Source organism: Neofelis nebulosa, chromosome 16 (genome assembly GCF_028018385.1).
Source record: "Neofelis nebulosa isolate mNeoNeb1 chromosome 16, mNeoNeb1.pri, whole genome shotgun sequence".
Taxonomy (NCBI): domain Eukaryota; kingdom Metazoa; phylum Chordata; class Mammalia; order Carnivora; family Felidae; genus Neofelis; species Neofelis nebulosa.
This window is the reverse complement of record NC_080797.1, coordinates 64543743-64569344: the sequence shown is the minus strand read 5'-3', so window position 1 is coordinate 64569344 and position 25602 is coordinate 64543743. Positions and strand designations below refer to the sequence as shown.

At 43.1% G+C, this 25602-nt stretch overlaps 1 protein-coding gene across 4 annotated transcripts in view; it reads left to right on the top strand.

Moving 5' to 3' along the window:
* Positions 1-25602, top strand: part of SMG6 (SMG6 nonsense mediated mRNA decay factor) — a 229553-nt gene that overhangs the window by 53734 nt on the left and 150217 nt on the right. For all 4 annotated transcript variants that reach the window (XM_058704761.1, XM_058704762.1, XM_058704763.1 and 1 more), the window contains exon 10: positions 2224-2369. In XM_058704761.1, coding sequence (XP_058560744.1) covers positions 2224-2369 — 146 coding nt within the window. The remainder of the gene's footprint in view (positions 1-2223; positions 2370-25602) is intronic.

The window sequence follows — 25602 nt, the reverse complement described above, 5'->3', positions numbered from 1 at the left end:
GTTGTATTTATCTCCACTTTAATATAATTTTTGTTCTGTGATATGGGTGGAGCAAAGAGAAACATAAAACTGCTCACAGGTAGTCTGAGGCCAAAATCAGCAATTTAGTGACAAAATTGGGAACTAGAAACCCTGTGATTGAGTCCAGAGGAAAGATCTTTTATCTGTGCGTCCCTCAGTTACTAACTGAGCTGATGTAGTCTGAGTGGATTCATCTTCCTTCTCGTAGCTCAGAATTGAAGTATTCTAGTTTATATCCTTATGTATTTGATGTTTACTTTTGTTTTCATCATGTTGAACTAGTTGAAAGGCAAAGGGAGGATTTTATTGTAATTAAAAAAAAAAAAAAAAGATGTGGACATTTGACTTGGTGCTCGTTTGAGATTCCAGTCTGACCTAGGGAGTTAATGGATCTGTTTCAATTTCCACCCCAGGGAAGAGGCTTCCTCAGACACAGCTTCGAAGCAGGACTGTCCCACGTGACACTTCTGTCATGTCATTCCGTGCTGGCTCTCTACTGCTTTTCAACACGGAGACACATGGCTCTGAAACTTGCCCATTGTGGCTGCTTTTCAAGCAGAGTGAACACTGCTATTCTCGTAATGAGAAGTGCTAGCCCCCTCCCCACCTCCAACCAGAAAGAGTGCTGCACAGTGTCAAGATTTAAAATGAAACCTTTGTTATAGCCCATGGGGAAAAATGGATCCATTCCAGCCCCAAACATATCACTCTCTGCCATTCCAAACCTACCAAGAGTTTTAATGGTTCTGAAACTTCTGGAAGGAAAAACAAGGTTCTTTTTTTTCCCCTCTTGTTTTTTGGGGAGGAGGGGCACTGAAATGGCACGTTGGGGAAAAAAGCAAATACATGGCATGTTTTGTGCCAATGAAAATGAGGACAGCTCAGCAGAGAAGGGAACTGAAGTATAAACTGTAATTGACCCATAGCTGTGGCATGACTCCTGGGTACCAGGAGGTCAGTAATAGGAGTTGCCATCCAAGGGCAAGGAATGAAGATTGCTAAAATGCCAGAAAGCTCTGGAGCTTCTTTCCTAACCCCTGGAGGCTACTATTCAGTGGGGAAAGGGCCAAGGTTCAGGTGAAACCAGGAGCACCTTTCTCTAGGACCTGAAACTGTTGTATCTTTTGAGAAGGATTCCCTTCCCTGTGGCTTTCCAGAAGCTATTTATTAATCCCGCCTGGAGCTATTCCTCACCCCCGCCCCCCTACCCCCAGTGTACCACAAGGAGTTTGTTTGTTTGGGGGGGGGGGTGGGGGTTGAGGATGGATAAAAGATACTTTGCTGACCACGAATTGTTCGGCATGGCTCTAAGGCCCATGTGCCTGGTTTCTCTCTCTAGCACCAAGTCTGAATTTGCTTTTTATTTTCTGAGGACTTGGGCTGTGGTTTGTTCGTGTTGCCAAAGGAGCTCCAGGCATGCACCACTGTTTGGGATCCAGTGGCCACATTTGGCAAGCAGTGGTTTGAATGACCTCTCTTTAGGAGCCCTAGGTCACTGGCTGGATTTCTACCTCCCTACATTACAGGCTCTTCCTGTATTGGGAGTGGCAGTTGGCCAGGGCATTATATTTCCACTGGCCTGAAAACATACAGACCCTGATGAGCAGAGGCTTGTGAGAGGGAGGAGGACAGCAACACAGGAAAGACTGAAACACATCATTAGGGCCCTTGGGCTAGGGATTCTTCAAGGGGAAGTTTGGGATCCTTAGGTGGAGCAGTTAGTGCGATAGCACCTGAAACACAGCAGCAGAGCTCGGTCTGGTTTCCTGAAGCGAAGCCTCGAGTGAGGGCTCTCTAGATTCATGAACCTCTTTTTATAGAATAGTTTTCATACCAGAGAGTTTGGGGAATATGTAGGTTTTAGAGCTTAAAGAAAATTCGTTCACTGTTCACAAAAACCGATTGTTTCACAGAGAAACTTTGACTTCAGCTTGAATCCACTTACTGCCGGGGGTTAGGAAATAGCATACCAGAGCATAATAACTCAGAGCAACTTATCCATCCCTGATCAATTCTTTCTCTTAAATGTGGTCGCCACCTTAGGATACCAGGAAGGTTTGTGAAAGAAAACGTCCTAGGCATTAGTTGTCTGCTTTCAGAGGGACACCGTGGGATGGGACGGGGGGCCGATTTTGTGTGTGCGCGTACACGCCAACTGCTGTTGGGCACATACCTCCCTGAATGAGCTGGCTGTGTTTGTAGGATGGAGACATTCCCTGCGGTGGCTGAGAAGGTCCTCAAGGAGTTCCAGGTGTTGCTGCAGCATAGCCCCTCTCCTATTGGAAGTACCCGCATGCTGCAGCTTATGACCATCAACATGTTCGCTGTGCACAACTCTCAGTTGAAAGGTAAGGAATGTCTCGTTTCTTTATCTACACAGGTAAAGATTAATCTAGCTTCTTTCCTATGGTACCATATCACTCCATTCACCTGATACACACGCGCGCGTGCACACACACACACAGACACACACACACACTTCTCTATCAGTGTCTCTCCGATTTTCAATCTACTCTCTGAAATCTGTATGACTCTCTAGTGCTTGGGTGGGATGAAAGGAGGGAATCATGGGTATGGAGCTTAATTTGCAAACCCAGAGATGCTGTTGCACATCTGGCCATGCTGAAGGCAGCAGCAAGGCCTCTTGGAGGCTGCAGACCCAGAGCCTCTCCCAGGGGAGAGGCATTGCTGAAATGTTTCATTGCAGAGACCATACGCTTGGCAGGGATTGGGAATAGCTGTTTCTGGACTCATGTACCCTGTTTGTTCGATATGGAAAAGTCTAGTTCCCTATGGGCTATCCCTTGTGGGAGCCTGCCAGGGAGTACGAACAGTGAATTGATGGGCTTTGGTGACTCAAGCTGGAAGCACAAAAATCACCAGGCCCAGAATTTGGCTATCATACTGGTGTGCATTCTGAAATGCTTTTCTGAACACTGGGGTTTTTAACACTGGGGAGGGAGGGGCTGATTGGCAGGAGTTTTAAATGTTCTGAGGACCAGGTCACTGTTGAAGGATGTTACCAGGATCCCTCCCCTCCACCCCACTTAGGTAAGGATGATGTGGTTTGACTTGATGGAGCTATGCAGCACGAGGGTGACATTGTTTTGTGTGTTTATTTGGTCCATGCTGCCAAAGAACCGTTTCGGAGCATTGACAGAGACTGTTTGGTCTCAGCGCTTGTTATCGGAAATGCCAAGAAGTGGGATTTGTCCCTTGCAGACTCTGTTGTAAAACAGACCTGGCCTTTCCGGACAGAGTGTTGCCAGTTCTCTTGTTATATCTCTTCTTAGTGCTTTCTCCCTCTGAGGTGGATTTACTTCCCTTCCCATTTGTGTTTGGGGGTTATGCTTCAGCTCGCTGGTGTTGGGGAGACGTGGTGGTGGATTTCTCCCCAGATGAGAGTGTATGCCACACTTGCCCTCGACACTTGGCTCCTCCTGGGACACTCTGCAAGGTCCTCTGCTGCTCCGCCTGCGTTTTCAGTCATATCTGAATCTTAGAGGATTTTCTCATCTCGTGCTGCCTGCTACAGCATTTAGAATTCCCAGCAGAAGTCGAGATGCAGAGGCTTGGGTGCCTTTTTGAGGCTGGCTCGTTATTCCTGAGAACACCTCTGAGGAAGCACGCACTCCTGAGGAGGCAGTGGGAGTTTCCAGGAAGGAGGAAATAAAGTTTGTGAAGTGCTGTCATCGTGAGGCTTGAAGTCCAAAGGGGAGGGGGATTGATTCCTTCACCGTTGCTCTGCTGGTTCTGTCGAGTGGGAGGCTCACCAGACTCGGGAGATGCCCTCCTGTTTATTTTCCTGCTTCCCTCCGGCAGCAACACAGAGTTCAGGGAGTTGCCTGTCACAGAACCGCAGCCTCTGCCAAGGTGTGGTTCCGGCCTCAGGTGACCTGTGGTCTCAGGAGGTGTGAATGTAAAGGACCTGCAACTCTTGCCTGTGAAGCATCTGTTGTCAGCAGCTTCTGCTGCATGAAAAGGAATGCCTTGGCCTTTTCATAGGCCACGAGTGAGTCCTTTTCTTGTAGCTGCTATTATGTAAAGGTTAAGAAAATATGGGTGAAAGGAAGGTGAGATGGTGAGAACGGAGAAAGAAGAAAATAGGTGGTTCTCCCATTTGAGGCCAAGGTTCTTTTTTTTAGGACTCTTCCATCTGTGGTCAGTCATAATGAGGACCCGCTAGCCAAGAAGGACATGTCAAAGCCTGTGCTTGACTTGAGACCCTTCTCGTTTCTGGCCTGGTCCTGACGCTTACCTCCATGAGGCAGCTGGGGCCAAGGGGAGTAGGAGCTGAGGTGGTCAGAAGCTCCAAGAGCGTTTCAGGGAAAAACAGCCTGGGCCACAGGATATAACACTCAGCTGGGACAGAGAGCTCTGCGGACGTGCTGCCAAGTACCCGGTGTGCAGTTGAGGCGGCCGTCCAGACCCCACTGTGTGGGCTGCCATTGGGAGAGGGGTGAGCAGAGCACTCAGCGGGGCTGGTTGGTGGGAAGATGCACTTTTCCATTTCCCAGCACATGAGTCATCTTCTCTGGGCCCCTGTGCTGTGCTTGCACGGACAGTGGCAAGAAGGGGGTGTTGTGGCTGAGTAGCAGCATCTGTGCCGGGGGTGGAGAGGGAAGGGGGTTGGGGACAGGGTAAAGATTTAAATCCTTCACTAATCAGCAGCAGTTTGAATCACATTTTTATGAGTAAGGAAGTGATAAATCAGCCCTGAGTGTTCAGCCCGCAAGTCCTGTCAGCTGGTGCCCTTCTAAAGGCTTCTCTCCAGGCCAGTCTGCTTGCTGTCAGAGTCGCCACCCAGACACGGAACCCTGACTGTCTGAGACCGGGAAGCAAGGGCCTGATGCTGCCTGGCCCTCCCAGGTGCTTGGGGTCTTGGTGATTTGGCAGTCACTGCAAGTTACAGAACATCTGGGCCATCATTTTTCTTTCCATTCCTTCTTGGACATGTCCTTCTGGGTGGGTGTTTGTGTATGTCAGTTCCTGGACTCTGTGGAGAAGGAACATTCCAGCCTGAAGCAGAGGTGATCTGTGGCCCCCAAGGCAGTCGCGATCCTTTCAGTCTGTGCCTGTGCCTTCCTTGTAGATGTGGTACCTTAGGAGTGTGATTTGAAGAGCAACAGGGACGTCCTTACTAAAAAGTATGTTCTTTGTTAATGCCTCTAATTCATTTTGTGTGTCTGTGTATGTGTGTTCAGTGCCACCCTTGTATTGCTCTCCTCTTTTCAAAATACCAATAGTTGAGGGATAGAAATGATACTAACTCTGTAGTGTGATTACTTTTTAAAATGTGCTTTCCTTGTGGTCAAGAGAGACACAAAACTGTTTAAAAGCTTTGGATGCCTCCCAAGTTAAAATGGAGGAGAAAAACTTAGCAAGTGGTGAGTTAAAGGCATCTTTCCCCTTTTCCTAGGTTATAGTTTACCCTGGCGCTCAGGAAGGTGGAGGATGAAGGTCAGATTTGCCCTCTTTGCACAGGGGAAAATAAATTGAGTTTTGCCACATCATTTAAAATCCATCTAAACTTTCCGATCTTAGCACTGATCTTCAAATTCACGGGTTGAGGGATGCCTGGCTGGCTCAGTAGGTGGAGCACGCAGCTCTTGATCTCAGGGCTGTGAGTTCGAGTCCCATGTTGAGTATAGAGATAACTTAAAAATAAGATCTTAAGGGGCGCCTGGGTGGCGCAGTCGGTTAAGCGTCCGACTTCAGCCAGGTCACGATCTCGCGGTCCGTGAGTTCGAGCCCCGCGTCAGGCTCTGGGCTGATGGCTCGGAGCCTGGAGCCTGTTTCCGATTCTGTGTCTCCCTCTTTCTCTGCCCCTCCCCCGTTCATGCTCTGTCTCTCTCTGTCCCAAAAATAAATAAAAAACGTTGAAAAAAAAAATTAAAAAAAAAATAAGATCTTAAAAAAAAAAATGCATGGGTTGAGGGCCATTGGTGGGGGGGAGACCTTTATCTGCTCCTCTCATATGGACCCTTTGCAAAAATTCTGCCTCAGTGGAACTATAGAGTCTAGAATCCTGCACAGAAGTGATTGGGGACAGATGAATTTGAAGGATGTTTGGGGGCTCTTAGCAAAGTGCCTGCTATTTATTAGGCACTAAGCCTTTGTTGAATGCATGGATGAAGGCGGCCATAGTTCTGGGCAAGCCAGCTCTCATTGAACAGTGTGTTCCTTACTTGGCCCATGTCCAAAATTGTCCTTTGGCGAGTGATGGGTGGTGGTGAGGTAGGTGGTTCCCAGAGTGATGTCACAATTGGTAATGTCTCTACAGCATTCTTGAGCCTGAAGGGAGAAATGGGGCTTCTCCACGTGCCTCAGCATTTAACACTTCAGTGGCCATCTGACTGACTGACGTGATGCTGGAGGGTGAACTGTTGATCTAAACCACAAACACTCCAAGAATTTTAATTTTTTTTAAATTTTGTAATTTAAGGAAATAAACTGGGGTTTCTTGAAGAGGAATAATTGAAGCAACGTTTGTGGTAGGGCATCACTGAAACCCATTGCATCCCCCATCTGTGCCCAATTTGGTCCAATCTGGCCTTCCCCCCCCCCTTCCTTTTTTTTTTTTTTTTTTTTTCACCCCCTCTTGGTCTCTCTCTTTTTAAAAAAAAATATGTTTTATAATTCCTGGAATCAAAACCATCTCAGGCACACACTGTTTTATTTTACTGTATTATTGGATTATACTTCCTATAAATCATTGGATGTTATTCATTGGCCACCACTGGAATAACTTCCCTTTTCTGTGTCCTGGCCCCCTCTTTTTCCTCCTCCTTTTCCTCCTCTGCCAGTTCGTAGACTAGGCCTCCATTTCAGCCCTGCAGAAATGGTGCTTTGGTGGCAGCAAGAGGGCACCCAAGAGACACTTCTTGTGTGTGCCGTCGGTGCTCCCTGCTTTTAGGGAACATGCAGGGGCTGGGATTGAGGTAGGGCTGGACTGGCATTATCATTTATGCTTGCTCTTATGGTTTGTTAGGAATCCTAAATTGGAGGCGGTAGGGGGAGTGCCACGTGTGTGTCTCCAAAGGGATGGAGAGTCACAGCTGGGACGGATAGTGGCCATCCTAGATGTTGGGATGCTTGAGGTGGAGACCCACCCCTTCAGGCTGCTGTTGTGTATGCAGATTGAGTCTAGTTGAGAGTTGGCTTCACAACCAAAGTTCCTTTGATTTCCAGCTACATCCACCTTACAGCCCTTGAGTACAGCAGTCTGCTCCTCTGTGGCGGTTCACTTCTGTCTGAGTCTCTTACCAAAGCAAAATGTATGAAGTGCCTAATCCTCTGCTTGTCAGAACAGTTGTACAGGAAATCCACCTTTCATAAGGGGTTAGGCTTGAGTTTAGCTGTACAAACTGTCCCTCTCATTCCTCCTCCTATATCTCTAGTGCTAGAAGCCCTTGGGCTTTTTCTCCTAAAGGATCTATGGGTAGATTTCTCCAGGTAATCAGCACTGCCTGACCTTCACTTTCTGAACTGCTCAGTTTAGAGTAAATTAACAAAGAGAGAGCCAGCTTAGCCAACAAATTTTTGTGAGAAATAGATTTGAAGGTCAGAAGAGGCTAGGCTTTAGAAGGCAGGCCAGAGGAGGACACGTCCTTCAGCTGTGCCCTCTATCCCTCTGGGGGAGATATAACTATCAACAGGTTGCTTAGCACAGCCTTCTTCCCTTAGAATTCCCTGGAAAAGAGGAAAAGTTAAAGAAGTGAGTATGTCAAGGGAACCTCCCTATCTTTCTTGACTCTGATTTCCAGGGTCCTTGTTTTTAGAACGACTGTTACTTTAGGCTGGGAAAGAGAAACAGTTATGAAAAGCTAAAGAAATGAGAAAATTCAGTCATATCAACAAAAGTAAGCCTCTTATGTGTCAGTTGAAGAAATGATTTCTGTGTTTGCCCCAGTGTGACACTGTGGGTTGGTGTCCTTGGTTCTTTGGTTTGGAGTGCTGACGTGTAACATCCCATCATAACCCGGGAGCTGAAATGGGCCAGATAGCTCATCTCTCCTGCCGTTTTACAGCTTCCCAATTTGATTTTCTTTTGCTCCATGAAGAACTTGTTCTGAAAGGAAGACATTACTGACAGGAATGTTGGCAGCAGGACTCCCAGCTGCCTTTCCCGAGTTCTCTTTAAGCTTTTCCTGGGGAGAAAAATTCTAAATGGGTAGGTTACAGGGGACTCAGGCCAGATAGGTACTATGTGTTGAAGACAAAGGGGAAGTAGGTGTGTTCTGGGGATGGGGTTAGAGGGAGTAAGTTGTACTTTGTATCCTAATCAACTAGATGATGGTCTGAGGAAGAATTGTGGCTTTCAGAGGTAGTGACCAATAACGGCAACAACAAAACGACACCGTGTTAATACTTGATGACATTTTATAGTTACTGTGTATGTATTTTCATTTGATTTCTCCTATCAGCTGTCTGAGACAGGTGGGACAGATATTTTGTATCTTACTTTATAGATGACCTGAAAGGGAACAGAAAGTTTTAGTAACTTAATCAAGGTTGCATGGCTAGTAAATTACATAAATTAACCCAGGTCTTAAGTGTCCAGCCTTCCCTATCAGAAGACAGAAAAACTTCCCTGGACTTAATTGAGACAGTTAAACAATGAAAGCATCCCCTGATACCCCGCCAAAATCTGAGCAGCTGCTGTTCTTTGATGCAAAAAGTGATCCTGGAGTCTGATTTGAGACTGAAGAGGAGCAAGTAGAGATGAAGGAGTTGGGGGGTCAGAATTCTCCTAGGCTACTTGAGCCTCTAGTGGGACCACGGATAATAAGCTGGCAGAAGGATATGGTTTAGGGATATCAAGATTGTTGTTGAGGTTCCGCATTTACTACTCTCATGGATAAGAGGGAATCTCCCTCTCACAATGGAAAGCATTAAAAAAATTTTTCTTTAACGTTTATTTCTTTTTGAGAGAGAGACAGAGTGAGAGCAGGGGAGGGGCAGAGAGAGAGGGAGACACAGAGTCTGAAGCAGGCTCCAGGCTCTGAGCTGTTAGCACAGAGCCCGATGTGGGACTCGAACTCACAAACCACAAGATCATGACCTGAGCCGAAGTCACACACTCAACCCACTGAGCCACTAGACGCCCCTGGAGAGCATTGTTAATGACCGATTGGTAAAAGTAATTTTCTGTCTTTCTCTTGTTTTGGGAAATGTAGTGTCTGTGTTTCTATCTCTCTCTTTTAAAGGACTTTTTAGGAGCATTGTTTCTTACTGTCACAATCTTTTCTAATATCCCTCTTGCTTTTAAAATAGAGGCTTTTCAGGGCGCCTGGGTGGCTCACTCGGTTAAGTGGCCAACTCTTGGTTTCAGCTCAGGTCATGATCTCACGGTTTGTGATTTTGAGCCCCATGTCAGGCTCTACACTGACAAGTGGAGCCTGCTTGAGATTCTCTCTCTCACCCTTTCTCTCTGCCTCTCCTGCACTCTCTCTCTCAAAATAAATAAATAAAACTTAAAAAATTAAAATAAATTCAAAAGAGGCTTTTCAACATGCCATTCTCTTTTTTTTTTTTTAAGTTTTTTAATGTTTATTTATTTTAGAGAGAGACAGAGTACGAGCGGAGGAGGGGCAGAGAAAAAGAGGGAGACACAGAATCTGAGGCAGGCTCCAGGCTCCAGGCTCCGAGCTGTCAGCACAGAGCCCCTATGTGGGGCTCGAACTCATGTAACCCTGAGATCATGACCTGAGCAGAAGTCAGACACTTAACCGACTGAGGAGCCCCTCACATGCCATTCTTAGAAGAGACTGTGATTCTTATTTTTGGCCTAGGGAAAAATGGATATATTGTTCATGCAGAAAAGAGGATGAGAGGCTAAAGCATTTGAAAGGATGATAAAGTGAATACACATGGAACCCCTACCTAGATTAAGAAATAAAATCTTGTTAGCACCTCAGAAACTCCCTGTTGTGTTTTGTGTGCACCCTTCCAGGTAATTGTCCCTCACCCTTCCAGGTAATCGTCAACCTGACCTGTGGAGTTCATCCCCTTACTTTTCTTTATAGTGTTGTTATAAGTACGTCCTCTTAAACAAAACATAGTTTGGTTTTGCTTGCATATAAATGGAGTCATGCTTAATCATGTTATTTACATTCTTTTTTTCTCTGGCTTATTTTGTTCCATGTAATGTTTGTGAATTCTGTCCATGTTGATGTGTGTGGTTGTAGTTTATCCATTTTCATTGCTACAATACTACATTATATTCATTTATTACAGTTTACCCATTCTTATGTTTAAGGGCATTTGAGTTGTTTTCTCTTTGGGGTTGTTATGAACACTGAATCCGTTGACAGTTATTGTAATTATTAGAGCATTTGGATTTATATATACTGTCTATTTCTTTTTTTAAGTTTATTTATTTTGAGAGAGAGAAAGAGAAAGAGGGACTGGGGTAGGGGCACAGTGTGAGGGGAGAGAGAGAATTCCAAGCAGGCTCCACACTGTCAGTGCAGAGCTGGACACGGGGCTTGAACTCACAAACCGTGAGATCATGACCCGAGCTGAAACCAAGAGTCAGACGCCCAACTGAGTGAGCCACTCAGGCGCCCCTATACGGTCTTATTTTTTAAAAATAAGCTTTTACTGAGGTAAAGTATGTACACAATAAAATGAACCCATGTTAAGAATGTATTTAAATGAGTTTGACCCATTTATATACCTAGGTAACTAATGTTCACAATCAAAACACAGAACATTCCATCATCCTGAAAAGTTTTCTTTGTGCTCATGCCAGTTGACCTCCGTTCCTACCCCTGGCCCCAGGCAGACTACCGACCCGCTTTCTGTCACCATACACTGGATGTGCCTTTTCTAGAGTTTCATATAAATGGAATCAGTGTGTACTCTTTCGTGTTTTGCTCAGCTTCACGTGTCTGAGATTTATTCATGTTGTTTCTGTGTATCAGTACTGCATTCCCTTATATTACTGAATAGTATTCTACTGTGAGGGTATAATACCATTTTGTTTATCTAGTTACCTGTTGATAAATGTTTGGGTTGTTTCTACTGTTGGGCTATTATGAACAAAACTGCCGCGAATGTTGGTATGAAAGCCTTTTTGTAAACGTATATTTTAATCACTTGGGTAAATACCCTGGAGTAGATGTTCTGGGTCATACAGTAAAGTATATGTTTAACTTCATAAGAAACTGCTAAATTGTTTTCCAAAGTAGTTGAGCCATTTTACATTCCTTGCAGCAAGGTGTAGGAGCTCCAGTTTCTTTGCATCCTTGCCAATATTGGGTATTGTCAGTCTTCTTTACTTAGTGGTTCTGGTGGGTATGTGGTGCCACTTCATTTTGGTTTTAATTTCGTTTTGTGTTTCCCTGATGACTGAGGATGATGAGTGAGTTTTCATGTACTTATTTACTATTTGTATATCTTCTTTGGTAAGTATCTACTTAAATCGTTTGCCCATTGAAAAATCAAGTTGGGGGCGCCTGGGTGGCGCAGTCGGTTAAGCGTCCGACTTCAGCCAGGTCACGATCTCACGGTCTGTGAGTTCGAGCCCCGCGTCAGGCTCTGGGCTGATGGCTCGGAGCCTGGAGCCTGTTTCCGATTCTGTGTCTCCCTCTCTCTCTGTCCCTCCCCCGTTCATGCTCTGTCTCTCTCTGTCCCAAAAATAAATAAACGTTGAAAAAAAAAATTTAAAAAAAAAAAAAAGAAAAATCAAGTTGTTTGCCTTTATTAAGTTTCAACATTTCTCTCTGTGATCTGAATATAAGCCCCTTATCAGATATATATTTTGCAGATATTTTCCCCTAATGCTTTCCCATTCTTATACCCATTTTGTTCCCTTTTTTCTTCTTTCTTACTTTCTTTTGGATTTTTTCCCCACTCTTTTCTTCTCCTTTCCCTACTAGTTTCTTTTTATTTTATTAGTGATTAACCCTAGGAATGAGAGCATATACACTTACCTTGCCAAGAGTCAGGTTATTCAGTATTTTCATTCTCTTCTGAAATAATACAAGGGCCATGGAATACTTAAATTCTATACTGTATCTCTCCAGTTTATAAGCTGCTTTGTCATGTATTTGAATTGTCTTTTTCCTTTCAAACCCTACAAGACAAATTGTTGCTGTTTGTTGTTGTTGTTATTATGTTGTTGGTAAATGCTTGTTTAGATCCACTCATATTTACTATGAGTAAATTTTTCTTTTCATTCTTTTTTGCATTTCATAACCTCCACCTGGGATCATTTTCTTTCTGCCTCAAGTATATTCTTTAGAATTTATTTAGTGAAGTTCTTTTGATGACAGATTTTTTTGGTTTTTATTTGTCTACAAGGCTTTATTTTCCTTATTCCTTTCTTAATAAATTATTAACTTAATTTTTTTGTTTATTTATTTATTTTGAGAGAGATGGAGAGCATGGGTGGGGTAGGGGCAGAGAGAGCAGGAAAAAGAATTCTAAGCTGACTTCATGCTGACACAGTGTGGAGCCCAGCGTGGGGTTGGAACTCAGGAACGGTGAGACTGTGATCTGAGCCGAAATCAAGGGTTGGGTGCTTAACTGACTGAGCCACCCAGGCACCCCTATTTTCCTTATTCCTGAAGGATCTATATTCACTGGTAATAGGGTTCTAGGTTAATAGCTATTGTTCTTCAGTCCCCATTTAAGATAATTTATTGTCTCTGGGCTTTCACCGTTGCTGATTGAAAGCCAACCATCAGTCAAATTGTTTCTCTTTTAAAAATAATCTGTTCTTTCTGGTTGCTTTCCAGGTCTTTTAAAAATTAAAAAAAAAATTTTTTTTAAATTATTTGATGTTTTGCAGTTCTAATGATTTGTCTAAGCTTGGATTTATTTTTTATTCTTCCTGCTAGAGATTTGTTGGGCTTCACATATCTGTGAGTTGATTTCAGCAGTTTTGGAAAATTCTGAGCTGCTTTTTTTATTTAAATGTTTATTTATTATTGAGAGACAGAGAGAGAGAGAGAGAGACAGAACATGAACATGGGAGGGGCAGAGACAGGAGGAAATGCAGAATCCGAAGCAGGCTTCAGGCTCCGAGCTGTCCGCACAGAGCCAGACGCGGGGCTCGAACTCACAAACTGCGAGATCATGACCTGAGCTGAAGTCGGATGCTTAACTGACTGAGCCACCCAGGCGCCCCTTTTAGCTGCTTTTTAAAAATATTACATCAGCCCATGCTTTCTCTTCCCCTTCTGTGACTCTAGTTAGTCAGACCTTACTCTATGTCTTTAGTGTCTCTTAAACCTCTTTCAGTTTTTTGACTTTTTGTGTTGTGTTCTGCATTCCAGATCATTTCCTTAACTCTGTCTTTCATTTCACAAATCTTTCCTTAGCTATATCTAATCTGCTAAATATGCCCCACTGAGTTTTTTTTTTACTTCAGTTATATGCTTTTATTTCCAGATATATTTTGTTCAAATCTACCCTTTTTTTTTTTTTTTTTTTTTGTAGTTTCTTGTTCCCTGGATGTATTTGTGAGCTTGTCTTTTATTTCTTTAAAATATACTAAACATGGTTATTTAAAACTCTATGAATAAGGGGTCCTTTTAGATAACTTTCTGCTAAGCTCTTATTTTTGCTGGTTGTCATTCTTGTGCCTTGTTTCCTGTGCAATTAAAATTTTTTTCTTATTTTCTTTGGAATTCATTATTGGGAGTGCTTGGAAACCTGGGATGAAAATTGGGAAAAGGACTTGAGTTTGCTTTTGTCCACAGCCTATTGTGGGCAATCTAAAATAATCATTCTAAATTAAAATACCTGCTTGAGGGTTTACAGACCACTCAGGTTATGTGAATCCAGGCTGCATACTCCTGTGAGGGCTAGGGCATGGTCCATATTTTCAGTGTAATATTTTTCCTCTTCTGTTCAGCCCTACGATTTAACATACTTTTCCAACTGTCTTATCAAGGGGCCATGGGTTAGTTCTTTTTTTTTTTTTTTTTAATGTTTATTTATTTTTGAGAGAGAGGCACACAGAGAGTGCAAGCAGGGGAGGCGCAGAGAGAGAGGGAGACACAGAATCTGAAGCAGGCTCCAGGCTCTGAGCTGTCGGCACAGAGCCCGACGCGGGGCTGGAGCTCACGAACTGCGAGATCACATATGACTTGAGCTGAAGTCGGACGACCAGCTGACCGAGCCACCCGGGTGCCCCATGGGGCCGAGGGTTATTTCTGATTCACTCTCACACCTTGGATGTAGTGCTTTAGGATCCCAGCTTAATGGCAGAGATTTTGGGCACCCTCTTAGGCTAGCTGTACCCATGAAGCTTTGGAAACCAAAGCTCAAGTTCATCAGGTGGCAAATGGTCTTAGGGTAAAGTCTGCCTGTATTGCATGCACACTTTTATCCCTAGTTTCCCATCTTTACACAATCTCTGACCAGAAGATTCCGTTTTAATTTCCTAACTCGTGTATGCTTTCTAAAAAGATTTTTAAAATACCTTTTCCAGGATAATTAGTTGTTTCCTTGGGAGAGTAGATCACGGTACCTAATCTGCCGGGCATGTTACTAGAGAAAATGCTGTGACACCTTTTTTCTTTTTACCATCAGACTTGAGCATTTGTTTAGCTCTGCCTGGAGCAGTGTGACGGGGGCACCCGTATTCAGGGTGGCAAGGGCATGTGGGCTGCTTTCCAAAGAGTAGGTCTTTTTCCAGCTCCTACAGTCTAATTTTATGGCAGATGGTGTTACTGGGTTCACATTTTAAAATTTTTCCAAGAGGTGTTCAAGGTGTAGACTACTGGGAAGACTACTTGGGTGGGGAAGGAAGGTAAAGAGAGGCTTGCAGCTGAAATGATAGAAACCATTTATTACCAAAAGGGTCTGAGCTAGAGATCTGGAAAAGAGTGCTCTCTAGTTTCAGCCACATTACATTACATATCTGGTGAACCCTTGTTGGCCCATAAAATCTTTTCCATTAGTCAGGGTGCTCTGTGCTTTTGTTCTTGACTTCTGCTGTTCTTAGAGCTGTTTAGTTGGCTTGTATGTCTCAGTTTAGAAGTCAGATTGTCACATATTTAGAATTTTATTTACTGTAATTGCAGTTTTCTGGCTTCTCTAGGCCCTTTTCAGATACAGGACTCCCATCTTGAAGCTTATTTCAGAAAATGCCCCTGTGATCCCTTGCCCCAAGTGCCAACAGCAGATGCAACAGTTGACACGCGGAAGGGAATTTCCAACTGCTGGGCAGGTTTCTGAAATCCAGACACGTGCTGTTCACACTTTGGCTTCTGAGGCAGGGATCAGTGGTTGAAGAGGGGAGGGGCTGGCAGGGGACTGGAGGGAGAAATATCTTACAGTGCCTGCCCAAGGCTTATGGCTGTGTCAGCTTTCTTCATCCCTTCTCCAGCTGGCGTTGGCAGGGTAGAGTAAATCACTGTGGAGTGGTTATGAGCCGAACTCACTGGGGGCTTCTTTGAGGCACACCTGTGACGTCATCCTGTTATCACTGCTTGTTCTGCATAACCTCTTTTCACCTCTCCCTTGAGAAAGGGTGATGCCCAGAACTCGTGTCAGAGCAGCGAGTAGAGAGAAATGTTTGGTAATCATTATTTTGAGATGCCTGCTAAGGACACAATTGCAGGCCATTGACACATTCAAGATTCCACATTGGAAGAGAAAATCCTGTTTGTAAACATGGCCTGCATACCTCATAAACTTCTTTTTAAACATGAAGGAAAAGACAATCCAGAAAGACTTGAAACTCCTAAGTGGTCTCTCTTGATCCCCCTCTAAACACATACACACACACACACACACACACACACACACACACATACACACACACACTGCTCTCTATACGGCAGTGATTCTTTCAAAAACATCAGATCATGTCACTGTGTTCGGAATCCTCCACTGGCTTCCCATTTCAGTCAGAGCAAAGCCATAGTCTCTACAAGAAAACTCCCCCTCCTCCCCACCCTCCCACATCGCCTCTCTCTGACCTCATTTGCCGCTACTGTTCTCCCCCTGGCTTGCTTACTCTGTTTCAGCCACACTGGCCTTCTTGCAGGTCCTCTGATAAGCCAGGGATTCTTCCACCTTTGAACTTTTGCATTAGCAGTTTTCTCTACTTGGAATGCTCTGCTGCCAGCTGTCTGCATGGCAGATCCCTCACCTCCTGCAGGTCTGCTGAAATGATATCACCGTGAGGCCTGCCCCAATCATCTTATCAACAGTGCTGCACTCCCAGCCTGAACCCCTTGATTACCTCTGTATCCTGCTTGATTTTCTTTTTTCACAGCTTACATTCTCCATACTAGGAAACTCATTTTGGGGGCATATGTTTATTACTCATTTTCTCCTACTGCTCCTCTTCAAGAACATAAACTGCCTGCAGTTAGGGATCCTTACCCTGTTTTATTCACTGATGCATTATGAACCTCTAGAACAGTGCCTGGTGTGCTATAAGTTGTCAATAAACGTGTTCAACAAGTCAGTCTGGGCAATGCAGATTGAAAGGCAAGGCCTGGGTATCTGTTATCTGGGGTCATTGTTGATAATCTTAGTGTCTTCCGTGTTTTTTCTTTTTTCCTTGTTTTTTCTGACACCTCAGAAAATGTAATTTCCAAATACATATTTTGTATCCTGGCGTTAAATTAAAATACATTAAATGTGTTTTGGTATTTACTGTTAATCCTGGAATCTATGTCTTTGGGGCTCTGGAGAGCAAAATTTCTTGGAGAACAGCGTAAGTTCTGTCCTTTCTCATCTCCTAAATCTTCCATCATTTATTCTCTGTCCTTTCTTCCTGCACATAATGTTCTTTTAGTTCTCCTTTACTGTATTTTCATTCTCATTTAACTAGAGCAATTTGTCCTCTTTATGTAAACTAGTTTTTTAACTTAATTAATTTTGAGAGAGAGAGAGAGAGAGAGAAAGAGAGAGAGAGAGAGAGAGAGGTCGGGAGGGACAGAGAGGGAGAGAGAGAGAATCCCAAGCAGGGTCTGCACTGTCAGCACAGAGGCCAATGCGGGGCTCGAACTCACAAACCATGAGATCATGGCCTGAGCTGAAACCAGGAGTTGTATGCTTAACCAACTGAGACACCCAGGCACCCCTACATATTTTTTTAAAAAGATTTAACATTTTTGTTTTTGTTGAGAGTACTAAAAAAATAGGAAAAAAGCTGGAAGCCACCTGTAAACTTCCCAGCAATGACATTCATTCCTACATGTATATATGAATATTCAAGCTTTTCGTAACACAGTTGAAAAAATACTGAATATAAAGACGTTTGATTCTACTGTTTTCACTTAGAGGTATTCAAAGTTATAAAATCCTTTATAATCATGTTTAATGGCTGAATATCATTCTCATACGAATATGTTAAAATTCACTTAATCCGTATCCTGGTTTTGGACATTTTCCCCCACTTTTCTAGTATTGTGAATAATGCTATAATTAACATCTTTGTACATAAAACCGTTGTCTGCATTTCATATTGTTTTGTTAGAACATATTTTTAGAAGCTCAGATTTTGAGTTAAAGCGTTTGAAGTCTTTTAATGCTTTTGATACATGATGCTGGATTACTTATTAAGAAGTTGTGCCAGCTTACACTCTTTAACAGGAGTGTTTGAGAATGCCCAGCTACCACCTCTTACTGGCATTAAAGTATTTTTAATGTTTTACAGTTCTTGGCATAATGTAAACATTCATATATTTGTTGAGTAAATGATAGACGAAAACCCATCTTTTTTTTTTTTTTTTAAATAGACTTTGATTTTTAGAGAAGTTTTAGGTTCATAGCAAAATTGATCGGGAAGACCAGAGAGTTCCCATATATCTCCTGCCCCCAAAACATGCACCATCTCCTCTACTATCAACACTGGGAACCAGAGTGGTACGTTGGTTACGATTGATGAACCTATATTGATACATCATTATCAGCTTTAGCCCATAGTTTACATTAAGGGTTTACTTTTGATCTTGTACATTCTGTGGGTTTTGAGAAATGTGTACTGACATGTATCCAGCATTATAGTATCATACAGAGTAAGTTCATTGCCCTAAAACTCCTCTGTGCTCTGCCTATTCATCTCTTCTCTCCCTAACTTCTGGTAACCACTGATCTTTTTACTGTCTCCATAGTTTTGCCTTTTCCAGACTGTCATATAGTTGGAATCATGTAGTGGGTAGCCTTTTCAGATTGACTTCTTCCATTTACTAATATACATTTAAGGTTCCTCCACATCTTTTCAGGGCTTGATAGCTCATTCCTTTTGAGTATTGAATGATCTCCATTGTCTGAATATACCACAGTTTATTTGCCAGTTAGCCTACTGAAGGACATCTTGGTTGCTCTAAGTTTTGGCAGTTATGAATAAAGCTACTATAAACATCTGTGCAGGTTTTTGGGTGGACATAGTTTTCAGCTCATTTGGGTAAATACCAAGCAATGAGATTACTAGATCATATGGTAAGACTGTGTTTAGTTTTGTAAGAAACTGCTAAACTGTTTTCCAACTTATCTTGTTTGAAATTGCATTTCTTTGATTACTGATGAGAATGGGCATTTTTTTCTGTTTTATTGTTTATAGTTCTGTTTGTAGTCTCTGCTCATTTTTCCATTCCAACCTAGTATCTTTCATGTCCATTTATTTGAGCTTTATTTTTACATTTATTTATTTAATTTATATGTTAGAAGGAGACACAGAGAGAGCATGAGTGGAGGAGGGGGCAGAGGGAGAGAGAGAGAGAGAGAGAAAGAATATCCCAAGCAGGCTCCACGTTCACGAGGTGGAGCTTGACGCAGGGCTCAGTCTCATAACCGTGAGATCATGACCTGAGCCGAGATCAAGGGTCGGCCGCTTAACCAGCTGAGCCACCCAGGTACCCCTATTGGAGCTTTGGAGATGGTAAATATAATGAGTCCTTTCTGTGTTCACTGGTAATTTTCTTATTTGTGTGTGATTTTTTAAGTATGTTTATGGTTTTTTAAATGTACAAAAGTTTTAAATTTTTATTTAGTTAAAAATGTCATTCTTTTTCCTTTGTAATTTATTCCATTGCTCTTAAGCTTTGTTAGGGCTTTCTACTGGAGAAGTTTTTTTTACTAGATCTGCAAATATATTTTCATTTCTATCAGCTGGAGGGAATTCTAGCACTATTTGTCAGGTAATTTCATTCAGTTGGTAAGAGATGTAAGGAACCCTACATCCTTACTAATGTGATAGCAGCATTGTCAAACTAGATCTTTTGCATCATATAAAGTTCCTAACCAGCAGATCAGCCTGGTGTATATATTACTTTGACTGAGGTAAGGTTGGAGTCATCATGAACTGCATTGTCAGGGTCAGACCTTTTACTGTACCTCACCTCACCAGGTGAAAACTTGTCAGCTGGGAATAGTTTAAGCTTGGAAAGTTAGCATGGGTATGTCAGTGAGTAGTCTTGTCTTGCCATTTCAGGGAGGAAAGAATTTGGTTGCCTTTTGTGACTCTCCCACTTTTCACTAACTAATAATTCATCTGTGCATTAATAGACTATTTCTACTGAGGAAGTACATCTTTCTTTTGGAGTAAAAACTCTTGAAATAAACCATGTTTTGAGTTGAGTACTAAGGGAGTAAGGCTGTGCCAGTTGGGGCCCTCAACACTGGCTCATGGGACCATACTCAGCCAGAGACATTTGCATACAGATGTTTCCCATAATCTCTGGTGGCCCTTTTCATTGGTTAGTCTTGGCTTTGGAAGCATTATGAAAGGTGTATTTAGGGCAGCATTTCTGCTGAGCAAGTCAGTGCCCCTGACTGTCCTGGGCCCAGGGATGTGCAGGCGGAGAGTAGTAGTAATGAGATATTTCTGAAATTTCTTTGGCTTAAGGAATTCAGAGAGAGGTATAGGGGTGGAGCAGATGTATGCTGCCCAGTATGGAGAGTCAGGTCATGACATTTGTATTTTCTGGGTGATAGATCTTGGGTGTGGGGTCATCTGCCAAAAATGTGATCTCTCTTTTCTCTGAAAGTCATGTGATCTCATGGTTATGAACTTTGCAATTAATCACATTTTGTAAAATTATACATATTATACATACGTTTACTTAAAAAGACTGATGGATGTACCTCAGAACTTAATCATAATTCTCTAGGATGGTGGAATTAATGAGTGCTTTAAATTTTCTTTTGCTTTCCTCTGGTTTTTTGTTTGTTTTAGTTTTTTGTCACGATCACATTTTTGTCATAGAAGTGTGTTCTTAGAAATTGTAATGACAAAAATATTTGAAGTTAAATAAAACTAGGTTCTAATTCTGACTGTGTCATTTGCTATATCGTCCAAATTACTTAACCACTTCTCTATCTGTTTCTACACCTAGTATCTTGTGCATAGAAGACGTTTAAGAAGTATTAAACAAATTAAACCTCCTTGCTGTATATAGTATGTTTGCCACTGATTTGCCATTATTTGTCGCCTTCCCTTAAGGGGAGATTATTTTCTCTTTTGAACTTTGAATTTCAAACAAAGCAACTTTGGTTTTGAGGGTTTACCAACTCTATTGTTTCCTTTGACATTGCTGATTCTTCAAACTCTCTTCGTTCATTCCAGAGGAACCAACATCCTGATAGGTGAACTAGAGAATATTCACCTAATTCTAGAAAGTGCAATTATTTTGGCTTCATAAAGTGCATAGATCACTCAACTAGAGTATATACTCCATGAGGGCAAAAGACTATAAGGTATTTTATCAAATCCCTAACAGTGTTCAAGGCAGATTTCAAAATTAGGCACTTAATCAATAATGGTTGGTTGATTGATTATCAGGGTCTGGGGTTGTGTAAAATGAGTTTCAGCATATAAGAAATTATATTTAAGTTATACGTGTATATCTGAGTTTATATATAATGAGTTTAGGCATATTAAAATTATATTTACATTCTTTTAAACTGCCTTATGCAAAGCTCCATGCTGATAAAGCCATCAGAGAACTCTCTTTGAGATGGTAATGCTCCAGGAGACTGCTTTGAGAAACCAAGATTAGAATCTGTGATATACTTTTCCCCCTTTTTTCTAGCTCCAGACTATGGGAATCTCTCCCGCTGAAGACATTAGGAAGCCAAATTGATAAAGAAATTCATATTAATTAACTAATGCTCTTTAGCCACTCACTGATGCTCCTTTGCAAAGGAGACTGAAGCAGTTCATTCAGCTGCCTGGTACCTGCCTTCCGAGTTTCACCCTTACTTTGAGGCCCTTAAAGGCAAAGAGAGTCCTCTTAGGAAGTGGTGGAAGTGCCTCCACATATGTGTGCTATTTCTTTAAAAGAAAGTCTAACGGAAGTGATGCTGTAGGGAACATCTGCACTTGGGGCTGAGTGGAGAGAGCGAGATGCGCTGCAGCTGGTGTAAGGCCCTGGCAGGCTGAGGCGCTGCTGTCTATTGGGGTTTACTTCTGTCTACATTGAAACATGGCTTGGGAGGGGGTTGGTGGCCTGCTGCCAGCCTCAGTTAGCCTGCCCTTCTCTTTCCTCTTTCCTCCTCACCACCAACCCCCGCCCCCCCCAACTCCCCTCCCTCATGCTTTAAAGTCACATTTCCAGGCCAGACGTAGAATTAATCTCTGGGCACTTCACATTGCTGGCAGCTGAAAGCAGGATGTGGGATCTTTTTTTTTTTTCTCTCTTTCTCTCTCTCTGCGTCTTGGCTGACTTTTTTACCTCTCGAAGAATTTGGAAGGCCGTGAGATCCCCCCCCCCCTCCTCAAGTACTGTGGAGTTTTTCAGCACGCTGATCACCCTGCTGCGGCTTCACCCTAATAGACTTCATATGTTGATGCAGTTGACATCAGTATCAAACTATTTTACATGTGATCTGGTGTATTTCCTGAGGAAATCTGCAAGATATTTATTAAGAACTAATAAAATAAACCTCTCCATGAGTTTTTAGGTAGTTTTCAATTTTTCATGTCTCTCTCGTTTCCTCTTATCAATGAGTTGCTATTTTCTCTCTACTCTGACCATCACAAAAGGAAACAAAAATAAATGTTTTAAACTGTTCCTGAAGGGACAGAGAGAGAATAGTTCTGCCATGATGTATCAGCCGGGGCTATATTTTTAGTGCAGCATTGTAGAAACTAAAAATATCCTGTTATAGTGGATCCTTTTTATAGGTCTGTGTGTGTGTGTATGTGTGTGTTTATAATGTTGTACGCACAAGTGCCTTTGTGCATCGGCAGCCGCTCTCCCCATTACAGCTGGACTCCATTAGTCCTTGAAAATTAATGTAATCCCAGTTAAGAAAAAAATTAATTACTCTACCAGAGCTGCATTTTATCCAAAGCTAGTGTTAGCTCCTTAGCTGGCAGCTTAGTTTTTGAGAGGCTCCAGGGGCCCGTGGAGTTGTGGCTATGGTATCACAGCATTTGCTGCTGTGTTTTTCCTGTTGAGAGCAAGCATTCCTCAGTTCTTTAGGGTTGGACACGTGGCATGCAGAGAGTAACTGCAGACCCCTCTTCCTCAGTGAAATACCATGTTCCATTCTGGTCATCCCCCACAGCGTTGTCTGCCACAGGTTTAACTCACCTGCCATAGCAGCTTTTCTTATCAGGATTTTGTTAAAAAGAGATTCTTTGGCAGTGGCTGATTCTTTTAGTGTTCTCTGGAGGAGAAATACCGTTTATTAAAGTCCAGGAGATGCATGGGATTTGCCTAGGAGGGTTCTTTGTGGACAATTAAGAATGAAGGTCACGTTTTGTCCTTACTTTTTGTCTGAAGTTGGACTGGTCTGTTTAATGCACACCTCTTATGATAAATGAGTGTGTCAGAGTTGACTGCTGGCTTCTAGTAAGACTTCTCAGCACCAGCCTGGATGAGGGGCTTCCTGGCTCAGCGTGTGAGTAACGTCTCCAGCTTTGTAATCAGTGTTCTGGGATGAGGTGCAGGGCACAGCCCAGAAGTTGCTGCAGTCCGCCTCGTTTCGTGATACAGCTCTTGTGCAATTGCCTGCATTTGTTGTTGTTGTTTTGTTTGTTTTTCCTCTTTGGGGGCCTGGGTTGGGGTGGAAGGGTAGAGTGATGGATAGGTGGGAAGGACGGTTGTTTGTTTCCTTACGGTCAGACTCCCCAGACTCTCTGCTGAGAGCCCGGCCACGGTCCATCTGTGTTGGATTGCAGTTCTCTTTTTGAACTGAGCTGGGGCGTGGGCAGCATAGGCCTGTGTACCTCGTGACAGGCCTTCCCAAATCCCATGATGGCATGGATCCTCACGATGCTGTTCAGAACAAAAACAGGGTTAGTGCCCTTTTGTTTCTTTTTGGGCATGGGTTCGGAGGCTCGTCTGTGGACCTCATGTTCTCTCCTGCTGGTGACTCCAGGTCCTCTCCTGATCCCCTCCCTATCATCCCCTAGCTGACAACTAGTTGAGCCCTTGGCTTCCTGTACTTGATCCCCAGGCAGTGTAGTTCAGTAAAAGTAGTAATTAGGCCTTTTACAAATTTATTTTATTAGTGAAGAGAGTTGGTAGGTAATGGGCTGTAACTCTAACACAGCCAGTTTGGAGATTAATAAAAAATTTAAAAAGAGCAGTTTTTACCAGAGGCAGCGGGCCTGTTATTTCGAGTCCTCAGCTGAGCCGAAATCAGAGCGGCGTGGGACCCATGGCAGACTGGCTGCTGAGAGATGCAGAGCCACGTTCCTTGTTGTTACAGTCTGTGCAGTGCCCGTCCTTGAGGGTGTTTTACGCTGGCATTGGAAAAAAGGAAACCTTGTTTTCCAAGAACTCTGCTCTCTCTCAGCTTGATAAGCATTTAAAAATAAAAGCTGCACAATTGAAATTGGCAGTGCATCCTCATTCTTTTGTCTCTCTGTTTATTTTTTTCCCTCATCCCTCAACATGTGTGCTACAGCCCATGGTTATTACACCCTCAAGAATGATGGCCTGGAACTCAGCAAACTTGCACCAGGGTCTGCCCGCCCTCCATTCGGCTGTTTGAAGCTGGCTGAGGCACCAGGACCCGGCACTGAGCGGTCTGGTGGATCAGCCTCAACAGCTCCATCTGTGGCACATTTCCCTTTTCCCCTGAAGCTGCTGCCTGGAATTTTTAGCTTCTCCAGAATCCTGATTGTCAGCTCGATCTTTCTTGTTAGTTTTTGCAGTTAACTTAATTGATTTGTTTACCTCTCCATTGGAGGAGCTCCGAAAGAAAGTGCTTTGGCACTAATCAGGAGCAGTCCTGGCTTTTTAAAAAGATTCTTGTGAGCTAAAATCTTACAACACTGACCCGGGGAGAAAAAAAGCTCCTATGGTTTGCGCTAGGGTGACGGTAAGCCCTGGTTTGCCCAGACATAGACCCTGTTTAGGAATTATTTAGCAGCACACCATTTAGCTCTCACAAATATCCCAGTTTAGGAGATAAATTTTAGCATCACCCTAGCTTAGATGAATTTAGCAAAAAACAAACAAACAAAATAAGTCACTTGCTACAAACTGTTAAGACTTTGTCTAGAAATGTAATGGATTGTAAGTCAGTGCCAAACCCTGCCCTAAGCATTGCATGCAGATTCCACTGGAGTCATGCACATGTGACCTCAGAAAGAATTGCTATATCTCTGGCTCTGTGAGTGAGGACTGGCCTTCCTTCTGCTTGAGTAGGTCCTGGTAAAGCCAACTTTGAAACACCATGTCACTTGTTTTAGCAGTTCTGGTTATCATTGCCTAGTTGGTTGAGTCAGAACCTGGAGTTCGTTTTTTCGTGGGGTGTGGTTTCAGGTTTGCAGACTTCCTGGTTGATGCCTGTGAAGGGTTGGTGCCTGATGTAACTAAATAGGGTGTTACTTCAGGTTAGTAGTCCTTGTTTTTGCTTGGCTGGTTGGGCTGAACCTGGTATTACCGTTTCCCAAAGAATATTTTTGGTTTGAAAACTGAAGGTCAGCAGTTCGCAAGTGCCGAACTGAAAGCCAACTCTGTGGTTTGTCTTGTGCCACTGGGCCAGCAGCACTGCAGCCCTGATCGATTGATCTGCAACAGTATGAGACCACGAACAACAACTGCCAGACAAAACTCCATTTCACCCCATTTCCCTGTCCAACCTGTGTCTCTGCCCAGATCCCCTTTCTTTTTCCTTGTATGTCTGTCTCACTCTTGGTTATGTAGTTCACTTTTTTGAGTCTATCTTTTTCCATCTCCCTGTCTCTTTCCATAACAGTTTTTAATAATGTTTTAGTTAGTTCCAGCCTTTTCCCTGAATGGATCCCATTGGAAAATGCATTTGAAAGGAAACAGTTATACACTTCCCTTCCTTTGAAAGTCTGTTGGCACCTTTTCCAGTGCAGTAAACCATACAACATGTATTTTCAGAGTTTCCAAACACAGACATGCTGGCGTTAAATTTATGAAAAAATATTTTATTCAGCTGTATGGTAACTGTGACTTTTAGAGATGCTGATCAGATTTGAAATTGGTACTGACTTTTGGGACGCTAACAGGTTTATAGATCTCTGCAGGATATATAGCTACACTGGCTCCTGGGGAGTCCATGATGCATTGTGCCATGGCCTTTGATTGCAGGTTGGGCAGGAGGAGCTGGGGCAAGAGATGTAGATGTGGGGTTCCCCCCAGCCACACCCAGAGAAAAACAGAGAAAGTCAGTGAG